We start from the raw sequence: 25,357 nt of genomic DNA on the forward strand, positions 1-25,357 counted from the left end.
ACTGGAAGTGACTGGAGAGAGAGAGAGAGAGAGAGAGAGAGAGAGAGAGAGAGAGAGAGAGAGGGAGAGACTTGTTGACTGCTCCTCAGATCTCTTTATGGTCAATTGAGACAGCGAGACCATCTGTCCAATCTGAGTTTTCTCTTGCAAGACTATTTTGCAGTGGCTCTTAGCGGAGTTTAGCACCGCCCATGATGATTTTGATTGGTCTAAACAAATGCCATTACACCAGAGCACGTTTTCCCCCCATCCCCGAATACTACAGTATTTGGAGTAGCCAGACTCTCCTTCAGCGCCTTTTGGAGGAGGGTCTGGCAAATCGAGAGTATTTATTTTCTGACTATTTATAAGGTTTCAGTAGGACAAAAATTAGGTTTTGATATAAAAACAGATTTATTACGTTTTCAAACAAACCATTGGACCAGTAACCATTTGTGATAAAGTAAGCAAGTCAGTAAATTTCTTTTAAGATGGTCCGTCAGCTGAGTAATACAGACACTTTTTGGCAAAACCTCAGAAGAACTAATGAAGGAAATCCATCTTACTCTGATATTTATGTAATTTCATCCCAGAGAGCTTAGCAGCTAATTTACTTTACAGTAACAACATGACAAAAATATGGAGCTGCAGCCGATGGAGGCCGAGACAGGTAATAGTAGAGAGATAAAAAAAAAAGAGAGAGAGAGAAGGTAAATGAGCGGCTCAGATAATGAGTCCATGTGTTCAGCTGCCAAATGGCCAGTATAGTTGCTCTGTGCATGTCAACTTTCCTTCATTTCCATTAAAAGTGACAGTGTAGTTAAAAACATTTACTCAAACAGTGACCAAATCAAGTGTCTTACACATCTTGCCATACACAACTACTAAAAACAAAACTGTTGTAAAACCATAAAGAAAATCATTCAAACAATACTAACTAACACATATAATATAGGCTACACTTACAATCTACTAAGAGTCGTATCAACACATTATTTTTGTGAAATGTATGCGTGAAACGGGCTGCTTCAGCAAAAGTAGTGCTATCTCTGAAGTCTGATCTCCAAATTTAATGTGAGGAGGTGTTACATATACTGTATATATACAAACCATACTCTATCCGTGTATGTTTATAGTCATAGCTTGTCACTCTGCAGTGAATTATTTCATAACAACAAAGTGTGGGTGGAAACACTGAGAGCAATTAAATCAGCTATGACAGAGAAGGAGGAAGAGGGGGAAGAGGAGAAGTTTTTGAGCTAATTGGTTTAGGCAATCTATCCAAGTTAAGTTAGATCAACCCATTCAGTGGTAAAGGCTAACAGCGGGTGACGGCATGATAGCATCAAAATGGCTCCATAGGAGGTATGCCTTGTCGAGGCTGGCTTACCCGCTTGGGAAATTTATGCAGAACCGTCATAACTCTGCTGTCCTCACGTTAAGCCCGCCCACCAGCTCAATACACCATGTGATTAGCCTGACCAGAATTCTTTTTTTTCAGTCACCCATCTAGCCCAGAAATCTAGACTGACCCTTGCTGAAAATTACATTTGCTGCCGCTAGGGTGCGTCTAGATTTCTAGGCTCGATGGCTGACTGAATGAACTGGATTGAGAGGCTTGGCTTTAGGGCAAGGCCAGATCATTTTCAGGTTCCTAATTGTATTTAGAGGTTGTACCAGAACAGGTTTATGTGGTTTAATTTTCAGAAAACACCATATATTTGTTGCACTGCGTATTGCTGCAGCTCCTCTTTTTACCCTGTGTGTTGAGCCCTCTGTTTAGCTACAGAGTGAGGCCTCTCACTTCTGTACCATCTTTGTCGGAAGTTGCACATGCACAGTAAGTACTGCTAGCTTGTCAGTTGCAGAAGATGAGGCCGTGCCAAGCTAGCAGCTAGGCGAGCATTGGGGCAGTTGATGAACAGTGTTTTCTGTTGGAGATGGTAAATCCCTTTGGTGAAAACTTTAGTTTTTTATACTTTGTAAAGCTGTAACATGGACAAAAAAAGAGATTAAACACAATAAAGGAAAGGGGGAAAGCCAAAAAGCATAATATGAGCACTTTAATCCAATGCGGAATGTATTAAATCCAGTTCTAACCCTTGCTGATGAGGATAGACAGTTTTAAATGTTCATCTGAATAAACGTGATTGAGAGGTTTGGTTTTTGTACTCGTGTTTTTGTTAGGTGTGTTTGTGTTTTCCATCTGACTTTAAGATAGCTGCAAATTAGCAGTGTGCCATGATGCTGTTATAGCAGAGCTATGAGTCATTGTCTACATTTATCACTACAGCTCATTATTAAGTTCAGAAAAGCATGACTCAACACAGAGCTGTAATCAAACACATAGAGCCGGACACACAACAGCTCCGATCACTGTCACTGTATTGTCATTAGCAAGGATATTATTTATGACTATAAATACAGATTAGTCTATTTAAAGATGGTGTAATGTGTCAGCTTGCTGGACCTGCCAAAATAAAGGTTCACTTTCAATAATACAGTCATGTAATGCTATAAACTGCATACTGTCATAAAAATGTGCAACCACTGTGAAGCAGAAGAGTATTCATTACCTACTATGTCACAGTGTTTTTAGCAGTATTTAGTATTTCCTAGTAGTTCCCAAAGTCAGTTTGATTTGCCGTTTGTATCCTATCATTTTGGTACATGACATGTGACAACATTACCAAGCACAATAAACCAACTAAGTATATCTTTTCACTTTTATCAACTTATGAGTTAGTCCTTCATGTTAAACATTGCAATGTGGAACAGAGAAACACCTGCAACCTCCTGAGAGACCACTAAAACCACTTCAAGAACCCACCATAAACGTCCCATAGCATAAAAATTTTGTTGAGGATTTTTAATATTAATTTGAGTTCCCCCAGCCTGGCTATGGTCCCCCAGTGGCTTGAAATGGCGATAAGTGTAAACCGAGCCCTGGGTAACCTGCTCTACCTTTGAGAAAATGAAAGCTTAGAGAGGCCAAACTGGAATCTGCCACTTATGAGGTGATAAGGGGAGGGTCACCTCCCATTTCTCTGCTTTTCTTACCCAGAGAATTTGGGCGGCCCATGAGAAAGAGAGAGACATCATGGCTTGCAGACAAGCAAAGCATGTCAGTTGGTCAAAGACCCCCAGTCTCCAACTTGCCCCTCTTCTCTCCTCCTCAATAGCATTTAAAGCTACAGACTCAGAAATGACACATACTAAGGAAAGCTCATTGTAGGACTGGCTCTAGTGGCTGTAATTCTGCACCAAGGCTGAATTTCGGTAAAGAGACTTTAGGTACAGTATTATGGGACCATTAAGGCCTATATACAAGCATCCAAAAAGTCATAGGACCTTTAAAAAAAACAGAACCCTTTGAAAGACCACTCACACAAAACAAGATCTGATTGAACCTCATAATGGACAACTGAATCCATAACACAAAACACCTTCAGTATCTAGGAGAACCACTGGAACTTCCTTAAGTAACCCGGACACTTTATCAAGAAAGAATATACCATGACCCTTGGGGTCTGGTGGGAGGGAGTATCTGATGCTGTTCAGCAATCTGTCATATACTTCCATTGAACCATAGTGATGCCCCTCCTGAAGCACCACAGAAACCACTGCAAGGACCATTTGAACCACCTTAAAACTCCCTAAAAAGACATGTCAGGACATTCTGAAGCTCCTTTCATACATGCAATGCAAACCTGAACCTATCTAGACTCTACACGGAGGATCTGTTTGTGTGAATGCAAATGTGTAGAGCAGGTCCTTGTCGCTGCGAGCAAGTAGGCGTGTTGTTGACATTTCTATCATGCAGCTGGTGTGAAACAGATAACATGCACTGTCTAACTGGAGAGAGGACGAGAATGTGTCTGACACAGACAGGTCTTTATTTGTCACTGTACTTAATTTAAAAAAAAACGAAAACAAAGTCAAGATTGGTATGGAGATTTGGAGATATATGTTTCGGGGATGTTCATGTGTGTGTGATAAATGGCCTGGTGACAGGCTCGTCGTAATTCTGTCCTTCTGTCCTGAGATCTGTTTACAACACACACACACGCACACACATACACACGCACACAGTAACCCTCCCCCTCTGTCTTACAGTATGTTGCTGATCTAAGAAGCTGCTATAAATATTGCTACACATCTGCTACTGCATTTACATGGAGACTGTTAATAAACCAGCATTGAAAATGGCCAACAACAAAGTAACGGACGAGACAGTTTTATTTCAGGCTGTTGGTGGTACAGCTTGAAGATCTGTGAAAAGCGGCACAATATTTAAACAGACTAAAACACTCAGTTTAAAGTTTCTTTACAAGTTTCTTAAAACGCGTTGCCATCTGCAGTCTGCAAATCTGAAATATTTTAAGTAACAAAAGTGCTATGAAGTTTCAAACTTAAAAAGATATTGAAACTGAAACAAACCAGTTTACTAGCATAGTGATGTAAATCAAATCACATACAAGGAATTTGCCTTGGGGATTGGTATGTGCATGATGGTCACAATATAAATAGTAAGAGAAAAGTAAGTAATGCCAAAGTCAGTCTATGTATTTTCTCTATTTTGACATAACCATCACAAGTTGTTTTTAAAATTGAGCCAAAGAGGAGTACCTAACATCAGCTTAAAATAGAATCCTGGCTTTTTGGCATTCCAATCACAGGATGCAAATCAAATGGGGGGGCTTGTATTCTCTACACCTTCTGGTGTTGGTAATGAAGTCCGATGGGGGGGTATACCATCACTGGCCCTCTTTAATATTTACATGGATGACCTGTCTGACCAGCTAAGAGTGTAAAACAGGATGTGTGGAACCATGCTAGTGAACCATCTTATGTATGCTGATGATGTGGCTGTTGTTTCTCCTATGAATGCGGGGTTTAAGGAGTTGTTAAATATATGTTCCGATTATGGGGTTAAATTTGATGTGAAATATATACCAAAAAGAGTTTTATCATAATCTGTAGCGTGAAAGGGGATAAAGACTTTGTTTTTCCATCTTTTCATTTGTCACGGCAAGTGTTAACTGCTTGTTGTTAAATTAAGTACTTGGGTCATATCTTAACGGATCAAATGTCAGATGATGATGACATGAATAGGCAGCGCCGCATGTTATGTATACAAGCAAACATGCTTGCCAAAAAGTTTACAAGGTGTTCCAATACTGTCAAGATAAACATCTTTAAATCATATTGTATTGCTTTTTACACTGCCTCCTTGTTTGTCAAGTTTAAAAAGGCCAGCTTCAATAACCTGCGAGTCACCTATAATGATTTTTTGCGCATAGTATTTAGAAAACCAAAGAGGTGTAGTGCAAGTGAGTTTTTTTGTTAAGCTGGAGTTATTACATTCTCTACTTTACTGAGGGATCTAATGAAGTTGTAGCATTTCATGTTCAGGATCATTCATAATTTCAATCAATAAAGAGATACTGAAGGGGGAAACAAGTTTTTGGAGCTGGCTAGCTAGTTAGCTTGGTGGCTAACAGGTAAATTAGACTTACCACAAACTATTCCTATTGTGTGGAGTTGTTTAAATACGGCGACAGAGGAGGTCAATGCCCCTGCATACCCAAACTCATCCTGACTGATGAAGAGCTCTGCCCAGTTTGAAGATAGGCAGAGTTATCCACTAATCAAAGTGATTCCATTGAAATTAATTGCTTTTTAATAAAATGCAGTTCTAAAATTCTAACAGATCAACATTTCTTTTAGTGGTAATGTGTTGGCTAACATCAACAGCTTCTGAGACTAAATGGTCTATAAATTCATTGTAAACTCTTTCTAATTCAAAGTGTCCAGTTTCCTGCTGGTCAGTCCAGTTTTATCTACTGAGGTAAGATTTATGATTGTGACTGCAGCCATGCACACACACACACACACACACACACACACACGCACACACACAATAAAGATGTGTGAAGGAAAATCTTACACAGTGGCCGACTGTACCGTCAGCTGCAGACTGAAGCTCCTGTAACTGATCTGACATGTAGGCTCTGTCTCATCTGTCATAAACCACCCCCATTAGTTAGCCAATGGCAGTGGTTACTAAGAGGTGTGTCTGATATTTATCACTCACATCCCCCCTGGTTTATAAATCCAAATGGGACAAACCTTTCAGTTATTTGCACGACCTGGCACACAGACCGTCTCTGGTGTTTCAAACAGGTTGAAAACATATTTGTAGCGATCCAGGGTGTGGAGGTATATGCCCTGATCAGTCAATATCAGAATCAGAAACAGCTTTATTGCCAGGTAGGAGGACACATACGAGGAATTTTTCATTGGAGCATCGTTGCTCACACTGTGCTTTCACACAAAACAACCAAAACAAAAATATACACACTAATATATACACACAATATATACATACTCTAAACAGAACAATTTAGAATGAACATAGAGTTCAATAAAAATTATTTAAATATGGAGCATAGTGCAAGGATACTGGGATATATAGCATTATGTTATTATGTTATTACAATATGAACAGTATGAACATTATGGACAGTTCTGAAATAGAAAATGAGAATGATGAATGAATTACAAATAAGAGAGATGTTAATATGCATCCCAGCATTCTCTTAAAGACCTAACCTTCCGGACATGTACTCTGGAAATATTATTTGTCAATCAGCTGCATGTTGGTTTATGTTAGGAGAAAATTAAGTACATGAAAGGAAAAGAACTCTCAAAAATACTTTTGAGGTGAACTGCCAAAATAAATCAGTATAAACAAGAAGCAAGACTACACACATACACACACAAGCACAGTGCCAGGTAAGTATACACCTACTTAAACTTGTACATGGCAACCAGCTGGCAATAAAACTTTTGTTTCAACTGCAGTACTATTCTTATGAGCCAAAGAGCAAAAGCCAAACACACCCACTGTGTGTGTGTGTGTGTGTGTGTATGTGTGTGTGTGTGTGTGTGTGTGAAACAGTTAACACTCTAAATATGATGAAGCAGATATCAAAGTACCTCAGTCATACCAGTGTATTACTGAATGATGATAGGCATGGAGTAGGTAAATCAACATGGCTCTTTTGTTGTCCAGACTACAGCTTTAACACATTCACTTTAAATCTGTGCAAATGTTTCTGATCAGTAGTAACCTGAGTTGACAGAGCTAAAAGAGCCAAAAATAATTCAAAAATAGAGGAACATATTACAACTTTTTAACTGTGTTGCACCATTCAGTTTTATACAAGAGAGTAATGATCCATAGAATAACAGGAGTCCGTGCAACAAATTAACTGAATAAACTGTGTGAATATATTTTCCTGTTAACGACCAAGCTCATTTACAGTTGACTGACATTAATAACCCGCTGGCTCAAATCTTTTACTAAAGTAAAAGAATTAATAACACAGGGTGAATAAGTAAAAGTCCTGCAATCAAAAATAAGTGTACAAGTATTGGCAGCAAACTTTAACGGTACTCATTATGTAGCAAAAATAATATAATGTAAATATTGTTATACAGTGAGGAAAATAAGTATTTGAACACCCTGCTATTTTGTAAGTTCCCCCACTTAGAAATCAGGGAGGGGTCTGAGATTGTCTTAATTCATTATTGTCACTAATGCATACAAGTGTAAGCAGCAACGTCATCTTAAAAGCAACTGTTAATTTTAGCTTTTAAATAAATGTATTGGATAGAAATGAAATATGAGGAAATATAAAAGCAGAAAAAGAAAAGATATTAGCTTAAAACACATGAACAATATCTGTTAGTTCACTCTTAGTATTAGTACACTGACTGTTCAATCTGTTTTTAATTCAAGTGAACCGACTGTATCTTGTTGCTGAATTAAGACAATTGAAATATTCTGCATATTCACCCTGCAATGACGGAATTTTTTTGCATGTAAAATTAATAAACTAAAATGACTTGAGAAGAAAGATGTTTTTGCAAAAACAAAACAAATGCATCATAATTTAATGATCATGTGTTTTGTTTAAAAAATATTAATTAATGAAATAAATAAAAAGCTGGTAAAAAGTAAAAAATAATGTTTGCCCCTAAAATGTAGCGGTAACTCAAAATTGATACAGGTGTAAGTTGTACCATCTGAACAGGAGTCAAACTTTCTGTAAATAAAAGATCATGAATGTAAAACTGGCAAATACATTTTCATCTTATCCCACCAATGGGTAAAAATGTTGGTAAACCAGTAAAACACACACACACACAGAAACATACATATCTGTTGAATCTAATTGGTGTCGACTTAAAAATCAAACACGCAAACAAATTTGTCAGCACTCACATTTAAGCATAATATTTTTTGTAATGCACAGCCGCACAAAGTAGACACACTTAGTACGTTAAGTCTATTAAACAACCCAACTGTTTATACAAATAGTTTAAATCAGCATGAGTAACTGCAATAAACAGTAAAATGCTAATTCCATCTCTTGATATTCAATAACTAATTTCAAAATTGTGTGAATGGTGTACTGGAGAACAGTCATGCACCAGAGCTTATCATTATTACTGCTTCCTTATTTCCTCACCCAACTTAGCAGAGACAAGATAAACATCTGGTGCTGTGAATCAGACTGTGAAGGGATGTGAACGGCTGCAGTTAAAGTGAAACAGACAGCAGCGAGAGACTTTTCTCACACAGACAGCAGGAATGGATGAAGGCGGAGGATGGCGATGAAGATGATGGCATTCTTTTTTAAATTAAAAGGTTCCTACCTGAACCAGACAACTTTTTTTCTTTATCTCGATCCAGATTTATTTTACTTTGTTTCTCCCCCTTCTGTCTGTATGTAGTCTACTGTACTCTAATACGTCATCTGCTGTACTCTGCTGTTCTTGAGTCTGCCTGTGGTACTCTGCTCATGTCTTCTTACAACCGAAGAGCAAAATCCAAACACACCCACTACTCACTGTGTGTTTGTGCGTGCGTGTGTGTGTGTGTGTGAGTGAGTGTGTGTGTGTGTGTGTGAGAGTGTGTGTGTGTGAGTGAGTGAGTGAGTGAGTGTGTATCAGGTGACTGGACTAAGAGTGGCATGTGTCATCACTATCTGAACCCACAAACCCTGAACGTCAGGTGTGTGTGTGTGTGTGTGTGTGTGTGTGTGTGTGTGTGTGTGTGTGTGTGTGTGAGTGTGTGTGTGTGTGTGTGTATGTGTATGTGTATGTGTGTGTGTGTGTGTTACTCCTTCTTAATCCCCTGCTGCCATTTCTTCCACAGAGAAGAAACTCTATCCCTAGGGATGACACAGAGAGAGAGAGAGAGAGAGGGAGAGAGAGAGAGAGAGAGAGAGAGAGAGAGAGAGAGAGAGAGAACACACAGAGAGAAACAAGAAGAGAGAGACCACTGTGACCGAAATTAAAGAAAAACATTGACAATGTTGAATGTTGACAATGTACCGACTGATTGAACACAGCCTGGTCTTAGAAAGGCTGAACAGGCTATCTGGGGGCAGGCTGTGTTCACTGTCATAAATGAGAGGTTGAAACCGAATCTCACTTGCTTTACTCTAAGGATTTGAGAGATGATCCATGATCCCTAACCCTTACCCAGTATTTGCAGCAAAATATGTAGACTGTTGTCATACACAAAGAGAAACGAGATCAGTAGTTAATGTTTCTGAGTAATTACACATAGAAAGAAATTACCGCTGCCCATGTTATTCATTTTTATTTAATGCCTTTGTGTATTTGATACAATTGTTGATGTTTGCATTTTATTGTATATTATTGTTAATCATCTGTCAATGTGTTGAGAAAGCGAGAGAGAGAGAGAGAGAGAGAGAGAGAAAGACAACCACACACATATTTACAGATTATATTGGAGGATTAAAGTTTAAATAACTCTGCTGCATTTACTTCTGTGTGTGTGTGTGTGTGTGTGTGTGTGTGTGTGTTGTTGCAGTTGTTGGATCATACCGTCTCCTGTTAGACAGAGCTTAGAGTGTGTGAGAAAGAGACGCTCACAAAACCAGCTGGTACCAAAAGCGGTACTGTTTTTACAACATCTGCTGTTGTGAAGGTCTTGAATTTACTGAGTTAGCGTTAATGGGAGGTCATATAGACGCAATGAATAAAATTTGCTCGGACAGAAAATCATTAATTTACAATAAGATATTAAGTTGCATACTGGTTTGATTTGTGTCCAACTTGATCCTGCCTTGCTCTGACTTCTTGCTAACGTAGGCAACAATAATCTCACAAGATCAAGGTGGCCGCAGTTCTGAGACAGGCAGCGCAGTTGCTTTTCACCAACTGCAAGACACAGGCGAACCCGGAGCATGGTGGGAAACGCCAGCCCCTCAGCTGATTTAACAGCTGATTGGTTCAGAATCGACTCAACATGACGACGTTTCATATAACGTTTTTATTGATTTTGAGTTGGAGGGATTTTATTTGCCATTTGTCTGATTCAAAGGCTTATTCTGTACAAACTGCATGTTGTGTGGCTGAGAGTTGCGTTCAGAAGTCAGAGAGAATCTATTCAGATCACGGATCATCTACAGTGTGTTCATTAAAATCAGCAACAGATTGCATGTAGAGCATTTTGAGAGCACCTCTGTCATAATTAAAAAAAAATGGAGACTGGAGACAACCTGATATATGGGTCTTATTTAATCGGAATCAGACCACAGTGTTTCTGACACTTCCTGTTCAGCCTGAAGGCTGCCGGAAACGACTGGAAACTGTCTGACTTTACCGCAGCTTTTTGTCACCACCCCCCGGTGCTGCTGCCTGCTCTTGTACACTTTACAGGGATGCGCAGTTCCTCTCAAACAAGCCCACTGACTCCAGCAAACACTGACAAACCAGCAATAAGGCTGCATTCACACCCGATAAGGTGTTGCGGTGAAAATGGCAGTCCTCCAATTCATTTGAACAGGGGTGCATTTAGTGTGCTGCAAAAAGAAATATCTCCCTATGTACAACTGACTTTTTGCTCCAAAGAGGAGGAGGTGGGTACAAGTGGAGACTTTACGGGCCCAGTTGTGCTTCTTACAGTACAGTGACATAATCCCTCACTGGCTTTCCACTGCAGCTGAAATCACTGCAGCTTAAGGTGATGCCTGGAAGAATGCAGGGCATTAATACACCAGTGATCCTATTGGGAGGAGAACCCGTCTTACTACCTTCATCTGCATCACACATTCCTCATCCACAGAGAGGGAGAATGACATAGAGGGGTTCTGCTGACGGCAGCATAAGACATCACACTGCATTATTATTATGCAGAGAAACACTCACATTAGCATAACAAGCCTGTATGTGTGTGTGTGTTTAAGTAGGTCACGTTCAGATCCTTCTTCATCCAAACTAACACAAACACACACACACACACACACACACACACACACCCACACACACACACACACACGTGTATAAGACCAGATATATGAAGCAAACATCAGAGCGTCAAAATGTGTCTCAGTAGAAAGGAAACAGCCCAATAACCTGATTTGAACCAAACCAACATATGTTAACCTATTGGACCGAACAAACAACATGCCGCTGATTTAGCCATTCTTTGATACAGTCTTTCCAGTAGCATAAAAATGCTAAAAAAATGCAGCAGTGTTTCTTTACCTAATCTTTCCTTTTTGGGAAACATCTAAAAAGTTTTAAACATAAATATAATTTTTGGTAGAGGCAACAGTTTCACAAGGATAGACTTGGACCATAGCTGATATCTATCTAGAATTCTGATAGATTGTAGATACAGATAGAGACATTAACTTGCAATGGCTTCTTGGTCAATCAAAACTTTTTTCAGACTGTAAAACATGACTGACACTTGTCAAATCTCTTTCTGTTCACTCCAGCAGAACAATTTTGCCTTATGGAGAAATTCATCAGTTTCTGATTGTTACCATAGAAACATTGCTCTTAGTTCAGAGTTAAGGCTAGGGGGAGTGATACAAGACAAGAAAATGCTAAATATAATTTGGAGAATATTTGCTTGGAAAAAAAATATGAATTCTTGACCCCAGAAATTATTCCTACATTTAAAAGAGGATCAAGCTCTCAGTGCTGAAGGAACTGTGGGGAAACTAATGCAAATTAACCACATATACAGTATGTTATCCATGCAAGTTATTGAACACATTTTGGCTAAAAGTCTTTAAGTTTTATAGATGCAGTTTAAAAAAAAGTAACTAAAAGCAGAACATTTCGGGGAAACTGTCCAATTGGTCAGGACAAAAATGATTCATTTGGAATATAACTATAGCAAATAGCAAAGTGTAAATAACAAAAAGGTGGAAAAAATACAGATGAAATGAAATGGTAATGTTTGATTCAAGAAGCCCAACTCATGGGGGAAAAGACTCACAAAGGAAGGATTTGGAAGATATGTTTGAGGAAAAATTGAATTTTGAACCAATGTGTCCTCTTCTTTTCATAGGGACGAATGACTCTTTTACGGAACATCTGACCACTCCCTGAATGTATGCTCGAATCATGTCTGAGTGAACGTAAGGCTGAATGCATGTGTTGTTTACGTGTGAGTGTGTATGTTTGTATGTGCCTAAATGTATTTAATGTACAAAAATGTGTGCAGTATCCAACCTGTTTGTAACATGTAATCATATTAATATAATTACAAAAAACAGACCAGTCTTAAATCTCTTTGTGAAACAGGGGCCTGGCAACTGCAACCACAATAGGCAACTGTGAGCTCTATACACGAAGAACCAAACAGACAATAGAACCTAAAGTTACAGTAAATTGGATTTGTATTAACTCATGTTTATGATTTTGTATTAATTGGTTTCAGAGAAAAACAGAAAACCTCTAAACGAAAAAGCAAGGGATAAAACTCAGGTTTAATCGGCAGAACTAAAACTGGACAAAAGAAACAATTGTATATGCGTGTTAGAAACAGACAAACACACACTGTGCTGAGATGATAAGCAGCAGTGTGTGGGTAATCACAGCAGTCACGCTATATCTATAATGAGAGGAATGTCAGACAGACGGGAGGTCTCGACCAATTGCATCCTTTATTTGCTCCTTATCAAATATTCAGTTTCTCCCATGAATATTCTAGAAGTTCTCTGCATGTAAAGATCCCAATGTTCATTTAGCTGAAGATATTCCTGGAAAACGTCAGACTTCCATATGTCGCACAAAAGATAATCACATGTAAGAGTGAGCAAATAAAAGAAAGAAGCACGTTTTTATCAGAGAGACTGTCCATAGCAGGTACAATTCCGTCTGCACTTTATCCAGGTGGAAAAGTTGGAAAACTGACAAGGGCTGCACAATATACACTACCGTACACAGTATACACAAAAGTTTGGGGTCACTTAGAAATTTCCATTGCACTCCATTACCGACAGAATACCAGCTGAGATCAATTGCATTGTTTTTGAACCAGGGCAGAAGTTTTCAGATTACATAATGTGCTTACATTATTGTAAAAGGGTTCTCTAAAGTTTTTGTAGTTAGATTTTTTTTTTATTATATCAGATTAGTAAACCGAATTTGCCTTTGGAACATTGGATGAAAGGTTGCTAATAATGAACAATGTATTGTATTAAAGATCAGTCACCCACTCAGATCAGCTGGTATTCTGTCTAAAATGGAGTGAAATGGAAATTTCTAAGTGACCCCAAACTTTTGACCAGTGGTGTATATTGTTTTTTATCGTCATTGCAATATCAACTTGCACAATAAACGTATCGCTTAAGGCTGCAACGTATCGCAATAGACACTCAGAAGGTTTTTTGTTAGTTGAAAAAAAACATCAATAGAAAACTACAATTTAAAATGTAACTATTTTTGTGGTGTCTTTTAAATTCAATTCAATTTGTAATTTATTCAATAAAATAATGTTGGAAATAATTTCCTAAATCAACAAGCAATGTGTATTTTAGAAGAGTAATGAAAGCAGCAGAAATGCTGAACTGAGTATACTTTAATATCTGTTTAAGTATTGCAAGTAAGATCTTTATTCCGATATTCAACAACGTTATTGCAAATAGCATATTTTCCTCCCATTGCGCAACCCTAATACTGAGAATGAAGAATGACAGCTGATCAAAACTGATTTTGGACAGGAATGTTTGTCTGTCAGTCGGTCCACTACTTTGGTCCAAAGCCCTGAAACTGGATTGCTGTGAAATATTTGATAGACATTCCTGGTCCTCCGAGGATAAATCTTCCTGACTACAGTGATCCCCTGACTTTCATAGCACCAACATGAAGCTGATATTTGTGTTCTTTCATGAAAAATAAATACAAATATATTGGTTTATGACCAAATACCATCAAAACTAATGCCATTCCCTATGCCCTTGGTGTGAAAAGGGTTTAAGATGGTAAATATTGTTAGCAGTATTCTCTGCTTAGCATCAGTAGAAATGTACAGATTGACTGTTCCAATAAACTGGAATAACACAACCACAAAGTGGAAAAAAGCCCCAAGAATATTTTTTGTGATGTGGATACAATTATAATCAACCTCTGATAAACAGCTGATAATATGTGTGACACTGACAGTTTTCACATCGTGAGCAGAGAGACTACAACCTCACTTCAAGGATCGAGTACAGGTCACAACCTGCGGGTCATGTAATCCCTATCAGGACCCCCCCAAAAAAACAAAAAAACAAACAAACACACTCACACGTAACTGACACAAAAACAACACTTGAATTAAAAACCAAAGCGGTTAAATGTGGATCTCAATCACAAATAGACAGAAGACGGATTTCCTACCTCGACTCAGGAAACTACTCCACATCATCGACAGGGAGAGAGCTGTCTTACCTCCTCCTCCTCTTCCTCCTCCCTCTCCCCTCTATCATCTGCTTCCCCAATAACAAAAAGCCAAGAAGAAGAAACCCAAACTAAACAGCAGAGAATCGCCACATGACTGTCCGTCTGTGTGAACGCTTGTGTGGATAGAGGATGGCGACCGAAACACCGAGAGAAAGATACAGAGTGTACAGTGTATTTGAATCACTGAGGTGATGGTATTTAGGTTGAGCAATGATGACAGCCACTCTGTCTCAATGGACATCCCTTTTTCACTGTCTCTCTATCTCTGTGTTGCTCACGCTCTTTCAGCCAGTTCATGCCATCGTGAGTCAAAGCAGAGGAGGATACAAGCTATCAATTATTTCATTCGCAAGAACAAAATGCAGAATGAATTTGAACAAGAATGAAAGGAAACAGACAAAAACAGCAATTTAAAAAAACAATGAATAATTGAACAAAGGACTTAAGAAGGAACAATAGCAGGGTTTTAAAAGAGAAAAAAATCTGCAAAGGTAGGAGAGAAAAACAAAAATAAGCAACTAACATAACAAATAACCAGGACTGGAAAACAAAAGTCATTCTCTAACAGTCATCTACAAGTCCTTCTTATTCTCTAGAGCCAAGGGATCACCAGTCCAACCAGTAGAGTGTCTACTAATCCAACCAGTCCTTACTATCTTTTCTATGTTTCATACCATACCAACAACTTGTCTCCTGCCGGTACCAGTTTTAATCTTAACTAGTCCTACAAGAATTCCGGTTCTGTTAGCCCAGTTTTTTTTATAACTTATCGACACATAATATATTACACGTTGTTGTCTACTGGTCGGTGGTCACAGATGTGGGTCATGTGTGCAGCATCACAGGTTCAAATCTGGTCACATACAGCACCCCCATGCAACCTACACACACACACACACCTTCCCCTTCCCCCTTCTGAGCCTACTGTCACCACAGTACAGCACTATGAGCGCGGAATCTGTCAGCAAGGTCTATTCATACACAGCTGAATGCATCAACACCTGCCCAATCTCTCCATTTCACTCACAACAATGACACAATATGTGTCTATTAATAACGTATAGTTGTCATTATGTACAAGGTATTAGCAGGACAATATGTTGACCTTGATTAGCCCAGGAGAGCTAATTAGAGCAAGTCCACAAACACACCCACACACACACACACACACACACACACACACACACACCCACACACACACATACACACACACTTTCACATGAAAACCAAATAAAGGAAGAGGTAGACTGCTGTGGACATTCCCACTGTGCTAAAGAAACCAATCAGGAACTTTGAGGTTTTCATTAAAAGGAAACCTCAGTATAACTGCATTTTACTCTGTAAAAAAAATAAACTTCAGTACCCTCCCCAAAATGTTTCACACATTATATTCTTTTTCATTATTGCTAGGTACAATGCCTTAGACATTCAAAGCACATTAGTCGTTTTGTCTTCAGTTTATAAGCAACAACTCTGCACACACCCAATACTGAAAACTATAAAGAAGAGTAGCTTTAAATTGTGAACGTCATTAGTCACATTTGAGTTAATCTCTTCATTTGTACTGATGTGGATCATGGGAATTCACTTCTTTCATTAGTGATTGTGGGGGTATGAGTGTGTATGAGTGTTAGTGCTGCCTCATAGTGGTCACTAATTGCCACTGAGGGGAAAACACAACTATGAGTGTATTCAGGTAGAGCACGTACTCTTTATACAGCATATCCTTACTTACTAGTATAACTGTAAATGGTTCTTTCAACTTCTCAAATTTAGAAAAATTATGCAAGTAATTTTGGTCCACCTCCTACTGCCTTGCTGGCTGTCTGTAATTATATATTTTTACCGTGCGTTGTTTAAAATTTCACCACAATACATCTGTTTGGCATTGTTGGAAATTAACAGGGATTGTGGCTAGTGTAGTACTTTTCCATGACATAAAACGTATTTTTCTTAAAAAAGAGGCTGACTTCATAAGGACTTGTGGCTTCTACAGAAGCATAAACCATCATCTCACAATCTCCTTACTTGGGATAAGACTACTGGATGGTAAAGCCTTTATGGAAATATAATCCATCCATCCTTCTTTTTCAGCTTATCCGAGTAACGGGTTGCCGGGGGAGCAGCTCTAGCAGGGGACCCCAAACTTTCCTTTCCTGAGCCACATTAACCAACTCCGAACTGGGGGATCCCGAGGCATTCCCAGGCCATGTTGGAGATATAATCCCTCCACCTAGTCCAGGGTCTTACCCGAGGCCTCCTCCCAGCTGGACGTGCCAGGATCACCTCTGTAGGGAGGCGCCCAGGAGGCATACTTACCAGATGCCCGAACCCCCTTAACTGGCTCTTTTCGACACAAAGGATCAGCGGCTCTACTCCGAGCTCCTCACAGATGACTGTGCTTCTCACCCTATCTCTAAGGGAGACGCCAGCCACCCTCCTAAAGAAACCCATTCAACCGCTTGTACCCTGGATCTCGTTGTCATGACCCAGCCTTCATGACCATTGGTGAGGGTAGGAACATGGCCTCAGATTTAGAGGGTGCTGATGCTCATCCCATTTTCAGTTGAACATTTTCTTGCTAGTAGTTGAGTTTCATAACTGAATTTAACTGACATTGTTTTGTCATATCTGTGACCAAGAAATATGTTGAGAAACTACTACTACTCCTAAAATGCCCTTTTCGCAACATTATTTGTTGTTAATCTTTTTGTACAGCTATTTAGTGATTGTTGATTTTTTAATAACATTTTTCTGCGTTTAGTTTACTGCTAACCAAGCTAGCCATTAAACTAGCTAATCAGTGTGTCTATTATGTGTTGTTAACGCAATATTCTAATTATAGGCCTAATTTCAAGAGTCACAGAATGATTTACGGCAGGTAGACAGCGCTACAGAGCACACATTCTGAGGGGTTACAGATGTTGTTGTAACACCGGAAAAGCCTGTGTTAGTGTATCCAGCCAGGTAAAAGGTAGCCAAAGATTTCTTTATATAGGCCTAATGGTTTTCTAATATTTTTTTAGAAGTTATCTGATCCATTCCTTTAATTAAAAAACTAAATCATACAAGCTCATCAGATGTTGGAAAATGGTGGGAGTAGGTACTTCTTCTAGCTCCATTGATGTATAATTTTAGCCTTTCATTACTGACAGTGCGCATGTTTTTTTAAGAAGACATAATAATCCATACAAAATAACTGATTCTAGCTGTTTCATCTGAAGATCAGTGATAGATGAACTCACAGATCTTGTTGACTGTAAGCCTGTTTGTATTGGCTGTGATTCCATCTGACCCGACTGCTGATAGGCTGCTCAGCCAGGTCACTATCACACACACACACACACACACACACACACACACACACACACACACACACACAAATGCAGACAGCTTGGCCTGGAGGAGCTGAGTTCAGGCCAAAGAGCTTTTCATGGTCAAGCAAGCATCATGTAATGGACAGAGAGAGAGAGAGAGAGAGAGAGAGAGAGAAATAAAACACACACACACACACACACATACAAAATGTACTACAGTATATGATTAATAAAAATCAATCTACATGTTGTGTTAATGTCTGCATGTGTTGGTGTGAGAGACAGAGACAGAGAGAGAAAGAGAGAGCGAGAGCGAGAGAGAGACAGGAGAGAGATATTTAATCTTTAATCAGTGTTATTGTAGCCTGTACACTGATATGGACACATAGTATGTAATTACAGCTGCTGCACACAGACACCTATCGCTAGTGTGTGTGCGTGTGTGTGTGTGTGTGTGTGTGACTGTCTTTTTTGGTTTCTTGTCTCTCCTGACATCATCATCCCATTTACTGTAATTAGGTGTGTGTGTGTGTGTGTGTGTGTGTGTGTGTGTGTGTGTGTGTGTGTGTGTGTGTGTGTGTGTGTGTCTAAATGTTTGTTTTTATGTCCTACTCTTTCCTCTTGTTTACGATGATTTTGTAACTTAGTATTTTTTATTTGACTATATTATATAAGTGATGTTTTCGTTTTATAATCTAACTTGGAAGTAAGCTCCACTCAGGGCTTAAATGACTTAAATGGCATTGAGTTTTGATAAAGAAAATAAGATAAGAGAACAAACTGGATTATTGTATTATACAATTTTGAACAAGAAAATAAGGACGACAAACTGGAATATTGTAGTAAACAGTGATTTACATACCTATTTCATCACAGCAGATTTTTGTGGAGACAGACAGATAAAAGGACTAACACCAAATATAATGTAAGGCTAAGACTCAATGCAAGTGATGTCTTTAAGAAATGTAGTCTGTGTGGTTTTAGAGCAGTGGTATGTCCCAGTTTAATAACCTGCTGCTATCTGCTCCACTTCTCAACTCCTTTGCATCTCACAGCACATCCCCACTCTGTTGACCAATAGTTTGACTTTAAAAACTGGATCTGAAATGCTGCAGGAAGGAAACTGTTTTAGTCACAGCTGATTGAAGAACCAAACTCAGTCAGTCAATGTTAAGTACTTCAACTGTAATTTCAGGAGCAGAGGGCGCTAGAAGTACTTAGAAGCCTGCTGCAATAATAAAATTACGTACAGAGCATTTTATAAGACTGACACTTTGGACATAAAATATAAGATCTAATACAAAAACACTCTCGTATGGTATGCTCAATAGCCACTGATATGAAAATGGTATGCTCAATAGCCACTGATATGAAAATCTATTACTATCTTTATGTCAAAGGAATAGACATTACGGGAAAAAACACTTTCACATAGGCTTTCCTGCCCAGATTTAGAGGTAAATACAGACATGTCATGTTTGTGCATATGAAGCAAAAACCAGCAGCCAGTTTAGTAGCTAACTTAGCTTAGTATAAATACTGAAAGCAGAGGGAAACAGCTAGCCTGACTCTGTCCAAAGGTAACAAAATCCACAGATTGATTCATATCCACATGTCCACAGATTGTCAGTCTAGTTCAGCTAACATGGGTGAACTTTAGCCACTGTGTAAGCATGACAAAAGGATTCAACTCGTCAACATGACTGACAGGTGTTTGGGTGGAGCTAACAATACCCATAAAGAGGTTAAGTATGATAATGTACTAATGATCTGACTTAATGCAGTGCAGGGTCACTGTATTCTTTCAGTGGTCAATCTGAGAGCTCTGTCTCTGTCTCTCTGTCTCTCTCTCTCTCTCTCTCTCCATCTCTCTTACTCTCTCTGTCTCTCTCTCTCTCTCTCTCTCTCTCATGCTCTAGCTCTCGCTCTGTCTTTCTCTCTCTGACCTCTCCCAGAGGGCAGCAGCAGCGGTTTGTGATGGATGAGCCAAAGTCACTGTCACTCAGCAGACAGACATTAAGACTTCACAAATGGACGTCCTGTTTACCACTTAATGGATGTAGGTTACGGTGAGAACTTGCATACATTTCTGTGATGTTGTTTGGACTATTCTTTTCCTATCAAGCATGCAGCTTTAGTCTTTGTGGTGCATTCAAGTTCAATTTTTAATGTTTGATTAACCCGTCATTGTCAGCGCAGTACACCAGTAGTAGAAGAAGCATTAGTAGCACTGGTCCTACCTGCTGTCATGCTGGATGAAGCGCTAAGGCTTGGACTGAGGCCTGAGGTCGGAGTGAGTCCTGCAGGCTGGGAGCTGAGCCCTGCAGCCTGGGGAAGAGACCTAGACTGAACCCCTGCTGGAATCAAAAACATCAAGATCAAGATCCAGTACAGAACATCTTGCTAAAGTTACCGCTACTAGTACTACTACTACAGCTACTGGTGCTTCTGTGACTACTACGGCAGTCACCTTTCTACGACGAATGGAGCTTATACTATGTGACTACTGCTACAGCTACTACTAACCTACTACTACTTCTACTACTACTACCGCTGCTTAGACTTCTGCTACCCAACCCAAGTATAAGGTGACATAAATCTTCAGGCTCAGGTCAGATTTGATTATTTTCAAAATGGAATTCATTTCACTTGGTACTCCTGCATGTTATTTGTTGTGAGAAAATAGGCATTGCCGAGTGGTAAGAGGGAGTGAGGGGTAGTGAAGCTCTTGCGTTGTGTTAGCCAAGCAAGCTAACAAACAGCAGCGGTTGAAATAAACCAAAGATTTAGCTTCAGGTCTTGAGTCGGTTCACAAATTTGACAGTAAAGGGTCAGCAGTTATTTTAAAAAAATAAGCTGATTATAAGCTGATTGTTATAAACTACAAATGCAATTACTACTGCTTGTCGTACTGTACCTGCTGCTTGTTGTCCTGTCTCTCTAGCCTGGAGTTGCCTCACTCTCCGGAGGTGAGACCTGCCATTGTAGTGCAGCTGGGCCTGAGCAGCAGAGGTCAGCTGCAGGTTACACACTTCACAAAGCGAATAGGCCCCACCTTGACCTGGGAGAAAACAACAAGGGTGTGTTAGACTGTAAGAGAAAACAACAAGGAAGAGCCAGATTGTAGGTGAGAACAACAAAGAAGAGTCAGACTCAGGAGAAAACTACAAAGATGAATCAGACTGTAAGAGAAAGCAAGAAAGAAAGGGTTGGGATGACAGGAGATAATAGAGAGCGTTGGTGTTGGAAGATGTCACTCACCTGGGGATGGAGTCTGCTGGACAGAAAGACTGATGGTTGCAGGTGTTGGAGGGTCCATCAACTCCTGACACATCCCTCCAAAGGCAAAGATCTGCCCCCTCTTCAGGAGCTGAGAGGGGCTGAGAGGAGTCTTCATCCCTAAGGGAGAAGAAGAGAAACAGACACATATGACGATTACTGATGTTCCTTAATATCCATTCATAGCTGGTAGAAACAACATCTAATACCCCCCAAATCCTCATTTAAAAGACACATATTTCACAGTTACAACAATGATTTCAATGGAATAAATTAGTATGAGAATTAGCATGAGAGTTTTTTCTATTTTTTCAATAACATTTCAATGAAAGAAATGAAGTACAATCCAGCAAACAAAATGCCAGCAGGGGAGTAAACTGCAAAGTACAGAAGAAAACAGAAAAAAGCTCAGAGACCTAATTATAAGTGACTATTGCCAGCATGTAACCGGATGGCTGGTGGGTTACCTTGCCAGCTGCGGTGGTGTGGCTCTGTCACTTTCTGTTGTGACCAAGCCTGAAGAATGACAAGCTACTATAGTTCACAGCTAAAAACAGTTCATTCAAAATAGTAGGACAAGGTCTAAAACACAATGACACTTCCAAAACACCATATCTGTAGATAAAAGAATTCAGTTTACTGAAAAAACTACATTACACCGAAAACAAATGTGATCAAACACAGCAGCAATGCATACAGAGCCGATGTAAAGGTGATAGTGAACATCCACAAGAACAAGTTATGACCCTTAAAAGGAGATACTCACTGAGGGACAGACAGGTGGACAGACAGGAGTGAGGCCTGAATGACACCGGATGCAGAGTGTGAAGCATAAATGCTCACAGGGAGAGTGATGAAGTAATGAGTAAGAGGAGAGAGGAAGGATGACATATGTGTGTGTCCAGTGTGTGTGTGTGTGTGTGTGTGTGTGTGTGTGTAGGTCAGTCCATGACTGTGTCCATCTGTTGTCCCGTCAGCTGTGCCAAGTCGCATGGCCTCTGACAGGACACACACACACACACACACACACACACACACACACACACACACACACACACACACACACACACACACACACACACACACACACACACACACACACACACACACACACACACACACACACACAGTTTTTTCATATTCAGTTATCTTTATTGCCACGACCTACACGCTACTGTATTGAAATTATATTTAGGGATATAGATCAGATTTGGTAAACTCATTACGGCTGTAATTGCACATCATTGACTAATAGCACAGCCAAAAAAAACGGTTACAACATGATAATGATAATGTGTATTTTTTATAGAGTGGTATAACAGCTGCTGGTACCTATAAGGTCTGCACTGAACATGAAAAAATAAAAAGATTGAGGATACTGTTAAAGAAAAATCTGAACTAGGAATACAAAATGACGCAAAACCAATGCCACTTGCAAGGGTAAATATTATTTGCATTGACAAGACGACAGTAATTGGCTGATATGATGCTTCTGTGTTTCTTTGCTCTTTAAACACTTCCAATTATTGAAGCACTAAGTTGAATACATCAAAGCTTTCAGAAAAGTTGGTATTTCTGTTACTCCAATTAACACGGCAAACATTTCTGTTTGTTTTTTTTTGCATTATTTGCCTTGTTATAAATATCACTTCCATTTACTGTATGGAGCATTGTGTCATTTTATTTGAATGTGAAAATCAATTTGTGCAATTTAAAGTGCCCTCCCAAATTCATAAAAATGGTGTGTGTGTCCACTATTTTTTTGCTACTAATCCCGCAATGCAATGCAACCATCACTTGTCAGTGATCATACAAATGATGATGATTAATAAGTGCATGAATCTCTGTTTACTGTTAACAACTGAGTAAACTATTTATTATAAAGTGAGTAGTGAAAGAGAGAACAAGGGAGAGATTTTGGACAGCGGCAGTTTGATTTTGAAGAAGTATTTTAGTTTTTTCACCTGGAAGTTTTGGCTCATGGTTCTGTAACATTATAGACATATATACAACATGATTTATTTCACATTGTAAAGGATTTTGATGAGATAAATCTATAGCAACCCTATTACACTGCAGACTCCGCTGCTTTCACACTTTCTCTCTCTCTTTCTCTCTCACTACCGGTCTCTCTCTCCCTCTCTCTTCCAGCTGGTTGTTGGTAGTCGACTTTATGTTCTGCTGACAGCTGGTTAATCTGCCACAGTGGTGATGAATTAGCTACAAAATGTGCGCGCAGGCACGCAGGCACACACACACACACACACACACACACACAAACAGCCAGTTGATGCTGACATCAGCTTTAGCAGGGTAGGATTAAATATATCTCCTCTATTGAGCTGGGAATTACAAACTATATACACACCCAGGTAGATACATACACGCATACTGTAAAGTAAGATGAAGAAAAAAGAAAAAGCAAGTCAGTGAACTGAAGATTTAGCATTAATATGAAATGAAATATGTGTATTTACCTTTTCTGTTGTGTGCGTGTGCATGTGCGTGGGCATGTGTATGTGTGTGTGTGTGTGTGTGTGTGTGTGTGTGTGTGTGTGTGCGTGTGCGCGTGTGCGTGTGTGAGATTATAACCCCCACAGCTGGCCTCTGATTACTGACTGCCTGGTCAGCCTGGATTAGACACACACACACACACACACACACACACACACACACACACACACACACACACACACACACACACACACACACACACACACACACAATGTGATTGCAAGGAAAAGCAGAAATATTTATTTCTGCGCCAGTGCGTCACAATAACCAGAATTTCTTCTTCTTCCTATTCAAACTTTAAAGAGACTCAATAGAGAGCAAAACAACATTTCACTGAGTTTCTATACATAGTGAAATATACTTATTTCATACATTCACTCGACAAGAAACAGCACTATGCTGTACTGTTTGGGGTGAAAGAACGCATGTGATTTGTACCCATGTTCTCAAAAACACCCTCTTTTGAGATCAATGAGGGAGAACCAAAAGGTTCTTTGCAGGTTGCTTTACTATTTACACTAAACACAAACAATATTATTACTTTCAAAAGAATTATAGAATCTATCTATACATATTAAACAGTCTTTTATGCATTAGGCTCCTTTTTAACTCAAGATTGCAATCTGACTTTAACGTTTTAGGACATAATCATAAGTCTAGCTGTTTCCCTGCTCCCAGTGCTTATGCTTAACTAAAGTAACTATCCCTGAACCTTCACACTGAACTGATAACAGATATAAGAGTGGAATCAGTCTTATAATCATTTTCACTCTCTGCTAGAAAGTGAATATAAGATAAGTTTATGAAAATGTACTATTAAATCGTTTTGCAAGGTGACTGTAAATGCAAATAAGATATTTCCTACATCCAATGATGCACAATTAAGACGGGTTTTAGGAACAACTAAAATGTAAAATTATATTTTTCACTTTTAGTAACTGATTAAGAATTTATTCACCTCAAGAACCAAAAGAATTCCTCTTTTAGTGTTAGGAACTAACAAGACAACTGCAGTGTGTGTTATTGTTCAGTGGGGTATGAAAGCTTTTATAAGCCAGAGTTATGTTCTAAATCACTACGTAGCCATGGAGATATAAGGTTTATGCCATCAGATTTCTTATGTATTCTTATCTCGTTTCTAATGTCAGCAAGTGGACAAACGAGGGGCTCATTGGATTGGTCGAAAGCTCGGAATACTGTGGTTGTAAAAGATAAAGAGATGGAGATATTGAAGAGGTCACTAATGCATGTCCCTGTTCCCTGAAAGAGTCTGTACAACACACACACACACACATTAACCTGAGGCAGACAGGACAAAGAAGCTAATGGAGATGACAGAGAAAGAGGTCTTAGAGTGGCTGTCTCCCACCCTGAGGCCAGTAGCTGGCAATGACAGTGGTCAAAGACACACATATACACACATTCACACATACATACACACACACAGTAAACAAAGCAGTAGCCGGCAGCAGCAGAGA

General features: G+C 39.3%; 1 protein-coding gene across 1 annotated transcript in view; it reads right to left on the minus strand.

The window, feature by feature from the left end:
- The window catches only part of znf385b (zinc finger protein 385B), a 27,571-nt gene extending 5,234 nt beyond the window's left edge, over positions 1-22,337 (minus strand). Inside the window, exons 1-4 of the mRNA XM_034886021.1 lie at positions 22,132-22,337; positions 21,348-21,485; positions 21,004-21,147; positions 20,289-20,443 (exon numbers count right to left, since the gene is read on the minus strand). Coding sequence (XP_034741912.1) covers positions 20,289-20,443; positions 21,004-21,147; positions 21,348-21,485; positions 22,132-22,198 — 504 coding nt within the window. The 5' untranslated portion in view covers positions 22,199-22,337. The remainder of the gene's footprint in view (positions 1-20,288; positions 20,444-21,003; positions 21,148-21,347; positions 21,486-22,131) is intronic.
- Between the last annotated feature and the right edge of the window lie 3,020 nt (positions 22,338-25,357).

The sequence above is a fragment of the Etheostoma cragini genome, chromosome 11 (assembly GCF_013103735.1).
Source record: "Etheostoma cragini isolate CJK2018 chromosome 11, CSU_Ecrag_1.0, whole genome shotgun sequence".
Lineage (NCBI taxonomy): Eukaryota > Metazoa > Chordata > Actinopteri > Perciformes > Percidae > Etheostoma > Etheostoma cragini.